The following is a 5,312-nucleotide window of genomic DNA, read 5'->3' on the forward strand; positions in this document are numbered from 1 at the left end:
ATGCCTGTGTGGAAGCTGGTATGCCAGCCTACAGCATATCCCCCAGTTAGGTGTTTTTTGTGTGATTTTCCAAACTAAGGTAGTAACTGAAATAGCTGGAAAACACTGCTTCCCACAATATTGTTACTATGCACATAAGAATGATGATGACTGTAAGGAAAACAGTTCTCTAATAGTTTGAATCATCTGTTGATTCTTGTCTTTTCTTTAGGTACTGAGTCATCTCTCCCCTACTGGAGAAATCTCTGATGATAATATTCGCAGCCTGTTCTTTGGAGACTATTTGGATCCAGACAGCAATGTGAAAGTGTATGATGAAATCACAGACTTACAGAAACTAACAGCTGTGATGGAATACTACCTTGAGGAATACAATACCGCCAGCAAAGCACCCATGTCTTTAGTGATGTTCAAGTTTGCTATTGAGCATATCTCAAGGATATGCAGGGTGTTGAAACAGGACAATGGACACTTGTTGCTGGTGGGGATTGGTGGGAGCGGTCGCCAAAGTGCTACCAAGCTGGCCACCTTCATGAATTCCTTTGACCTCTTTCAAATTGAAATGACAAAGTCCTACGGAATCAATGAGTGGAAAGATGACGTTAAACGAGTCATGCGGAAAGCGGGTGCTGATAACAAGAATGTGGCCTTTTTGTTTTGTGACAGTCAAATAAAGGATGAAGCATTAGTAGAAGATATCAACATGCTTCTAAACACCGGTGATGTGCCCAATATCTTTGCAACAGATGAGAAAGCTGAAATTGTGGAGAAAATGCAAGGTGCAGCAAGGATGGAGAACAAGAGAATTGAAGCCACTCCCCTTGCTATGTACAATTTCTTTATTGAAAGGGTGAAGAAAAATTTGCACATTGTCCTAGGTCTGTATACACTGGGTTGTTTCTCAGAATGTTTTTTCCTTAGGCTTATTTTCTTCTGCTCTCTAACTGCATACAAACTTAGGTAACAGTTGTGACTTTTCTTCTAGCCATGAGTCCTATTGGAGATGCATTTCGGAATCGATTACGGATGTTCCCGTCACTGATAAACTGCTGCACCATTGATTGGTTCCAAACCTGGCCTACAGATGCTTTGGAGATGGTTGCTAACAAGTTTTTAGAGGATGTTGAACTCGAAGCTGACATTAGAAAAGAGTATGTGCTTAGCTATCAAGAAACATAAGAAGGAAATTTTTGTTCCCCTCCCCCCTGTGCCCCCAATGTACTTGATCAGGAAGCTGTCCTCATAAACTGACAAAGCTAAACCAACTCTGAGATTTCAATGCAAATCAAAGCTTTCTAGGTTTATGTAACTGATGTTGCTGAAAATCAGACCCCTCTTTGAAAGGAGTTAAAAATATTTGCAGCCCGCAAAGCCAATCAGATCCTGGGCTGCATCAGGAGAAGTGTGGCTAGCAGGTCGAGGGAGGTGATCCTCCCCCTCTACTCAGCCCTGGTGAGACCCCACCTGGAGTACTGTGTCCAGTTCTGGAGCCCCTATTACAAGAGGGATGTGGAGGTGCTGGAACGTGTCCAGAGAAGGGCCATAAGGATGATCAGAGGGCTGGAGCACCTCTCCTATGAGGACAGACTGAAGGAGTTGTGGCTGTTCAGTCTGAAGAAGAGAAGGCTCCGAGGTGACCTAATTGTGGCCTTCCAGTATCTGAAGGGGGCCTACAGGAAGGCTGGGGAAGGACTTCTCAGGATCTCAGGTAGTGATAGGACTAGGGGGAATGGAATGAAGCTGGAGGTGGGGAGATTCAGGCTGGATGTGAGGAGGAGGTTCTTCACCATGAGAGTGGTGAAACCCTGGAATGGGTTGTCCAGGGAGGTGGTTGAGGCCCCGTCCCTGGAGGTGTTTAAGCCCAGGCTGGATGAGGCTCTGGCCAGCCTGATCTAATGTGGATGTCCCTGCCCATGGCAGGGGGTTTGGAACTAGATGATCCTTGTGGTCTCTTCCAACCCTGAATGATACTATGATACTATGAAAAAAGAATTCTGTCTTCACTAACATTAAAACATTTTCATAAACTTAGAGTAGTTTCTTCGTGTTTAACATACAGACAGACTGTGTTTTCCTAGTAATGGGGAAAAATTGTCTCTAGGGTTGTGTCAATGTGCCAGTATTTCCAAGAAAGTGTGAGAGAGCTCTCCACCAGCTACTACAGCGTGCTGCGAAGACACAACTACGTGACACCAACTTCGTACCTGGAACTGGTTCTTACCTTTAAGACTCTGCTGAATAGCAAGAGGCAGGAAGTCGACACGATGAGAACTCGTTATCTTGCAGGACTTCAGAAACTGGACTTTGCATCTTTACAAGTAAGTTTTGGGTAGACATTGATTGTGTGCCATATGCATACTGTAGGATGGGGTCTGTGTAAGCTGATTAAAGCTTATACAAATGAAACTTACTAAATTCCCTCTTCACTATATTCATGGTCCTATAGAAAGTCATCATGAAAAGTTATATTATTGCTCAGTCCTTCTAAGAAATGGTAGTAGACAAGTTTGGATTGTGGCATTCATAGCACTTAATGGAAAGCTCAATGAAAGTGGTGGTACTTACCAAATTTTGAAGGAAGAAATCTTACAAATGTCATCTTTCAAAACCTTGTATGGAGAATCCATGCCTCAGCATTGTAGTACCTCTTACCCCTTACCAAACAGGGGAGAACTTGAAGAATGTTGTAAGACAATAATACATATTAATTCCTGAGTAGATTCCCAGTAGGTTCCAGGTAAATTTGTGTGTGATCCAGGTGTTGAACTTTCCAAGATGCAAAGGAAAAGGGCTTCCAGGTATTTGCTGGATGAAGAGGTACATCCAGTTTGCAGCTGTTGCTGTCACTAGTTCTATGTTTCTTTCCAAGTTTATTTTGGATTTTATTTTCTACCTGTGCAATAAAGGATTACTTGGAGTTCCATAAACTGAAACTGACTGTGAGAAAAGAAAACTAAACATCATTTATTTCTCATCATTGAAATGAAATGGATCATAAAAAAGCAAGCATATTGCATGGATGATAAAATATTTTCAGTTAAATAAAACAGCTCTTAGTAAAAACAGGCAAGAGAACTATTTATAGTTATGTAGATCAAGTGTCCCTTTTTAGATTGTGTTAATACATCATCCTCTGATCTTCCTTCCTAAGACATCAAGTTATGAAATGCACTCAATGCTTACACAGGTATTTTCTACATTTCCTGTTTTGTTCCTTAGGTTGCAGAGATGCAGAAAGAACTGACTGCCCTTCAGCCTGAATTGATTCAGACTTCTGCAGAAACGGACAAAATGATGATCCAGATTGAAAAGGAGACTACTAAAGTAGATGCAAAGAAGGAACTAGTGGCAGCCGATGAAAGAGAGGCAAATGAAGCAGCAGCTGCTGCTCAAGCTATTAAGGTAGCGTTCCAAGTCTTTCCAAGTAAATGGCAGTTGTGATGATGTTTTAATGGGATAATCTAAGCTCTTAAAGTAACAAAGCTGTGAGAAATGACAACACTCCTAATACAAGGTGAATTTTGGCTGTTTGGAGTATGACTGTATCTCATGGTACTGCATAGCTTCCCTTTCTACTTCACATCCCAAAAGCTGCATAGCTGTTATTTCTGTACTAACATGTTCTTCTCTGGAGAGTCAGTAAGGAGGTTATACTGTATCCAGGCCCAAAGACAATTTGTTTAGAGGTAGCTGAGCTAATTTGGCATAGTGCTGCATGGAGCCCTGTTAGGCAGAACTAAAGAGATATTGCCAGAGCCAGATGTCTGTAAGCACAGAATTTCCTATAAGAACTTGCAGAATTCCCCAGGCTATTTTTTTTTCCCAAGCTAGTCAGTGATAGATAAGGTAGATAATTACTGAGATCAGAGTACCTGATAAGGAATTTAAGCTACACATTTTTTTTTCACCTTCTCATCACTGTAAGATTTAAGTAAGAAAAACTGCATCTAACTTGTATTTTAATTCTTCTTGTCAGTCCAGAGGAACTTTGATCTTGAAAGCTTGTCTGGCTTTTTCAGTTACCAGTTCAACTTACAGAAGTTACTAATTTCTCTGCAAATCTTCCTTCTTTAAACTGTGCAGACAAATTCTGAAAGTAGCTTTCTCTCCAAGAGACATGATGTTGTGAAATCTTTCTATTAGGTACTTAGAAGCAGAGGAGGTTCTGAGGCTGTGCTGTAGCAGGATAATCAGGTTGTGGACCTGCTATTATATGAAGGTTTACAGACTTCTGCCCAATGTCTTAACAGGATGAATGTGAAGGAGACCTTGCTGAGGCCATGCCAGCTTTGGAGGCAGCACTTGCAGCTCTTGATACCCTGAATCCTTCAGACATCTCTCTTGTGAAATCCATGCAGAATCCACCTGGTCCTGTTAAGCTCGTCATGGAGAGTATCTGTGTCATGAAGGGAGTTAAAGCAGAAAGGAAACCTGATCCAAGTGGCAGTGGTAATGATGCAGTTATTTGTTATCCCTGCCTTAGGAATGCTTGGGGCACTGCTGTCCTGTACTAGTGAAGTGCTTCTGGTGTGAGTGCACCCATGTGTACTATCAACGCATTTTGCTAGCAATGCCTTCTAAGTACACTGAATAGCTAGGAGTAGTTTTTGCCATTGTAGCACACTGCCCTTGCTTGATGCTGTTGTACAGGCTTTGTACAGTCACCACCACGAAGTCTTCTCCTCAACTTGCTTTGACCCAGTCTTGAGATTTGCATTGCTTTTAGGAGCTCCAGGAGCTGGAGGTGTACTGTGCACCATTCACCATATTTTCCTCTCTAAACCCTGCTACCAAACTTTATCAGTTGTGCTGGGAGACAGAATGGTAGCTATACTCCCACCATAGGTAAAGACACTAACAAGCTCTTCCTGCATGGGTTATGTTGTTATTGTGGGATTGCACAGGATTTGAGAAGAAAGAAACCTTTTTCCTTGTCTTCTTCTATCTCATGCCCCCAACAGCTCAACCCTTCATAACTGAAAATAAGAATTATCCACATGCCTTTCCAAATAGTTACTGATTTTTCTAGTAAGCTATGCTGGGAAAGGCTGGATAGTAATTTCTTTCCCCCCTTATTTTTCTAGGTTGATTTAGAACAAATATGTAATCCATAAATAGGATATAGGTTAGTGATACTGAAGTTCCTGGCTGAATTTCTTTAACTAAACTAGGTAACAGTGGCTGCATAATAGAATTTAATTGCAAAATAATTTGTGTTATTTTTTTCATACTAAGTTTCAAGTGTGTTTTTTTTTTTTCCCAGTCTGAATATGCATGTTTTAAATCTAATGTTAGTACTGTTTGCAACATAG

General features: G+C 41.2%; 1 protein-coding gene across 1 annotated transcript in view; it reads left to right on the forward strand.

Moving 5' to 3' along the window:
• The window catches only part of DNAH3 (dynein axonemal heavy chain 3), a 59,590-nt gene that overhangs the window by 42,570 nt on the left and 11,708 nt on the right, over positions 1–5,312 (forward strand). Inside the window, exons 47-51 of the mRNA XM_068146809.1 lie at positions 212–878; positions 986–1,151; positions 2,102–2,318; positions 3,220–3,402; positions 4,251–4,449. Coding sequence (XP_068002910.1) covers positions 212–878; positions 986–1,151; positions 2,102–2,318; positions 3,220–3,402; positions 4,251–4,449 — 1,432 coding nt within the window. The remainder of the gene's footprint in view (positions 1–211; positions 879–985; positions 1,152–2,101; positions 2,319–3,219; positions 3,403–4,250; positions 4,450–5,312) is intronic.

Source organism: Melanerpes formicivorus, unplaced genomic scaffold (assembly GCF_026170545.1).
Source record: "Melanerpes formicivorus ecotype bairdi unplaced genomic scaffold, bMelFor1.0.p_v2 SCAF_14, whole genome shotgun sequence".
Taxonomy (NCBI): Eukaryota; Metazoa; Chordata; class Aves; order Piciformes; family Picidae; genus Melanerpes; species Melanerpes formicivorus.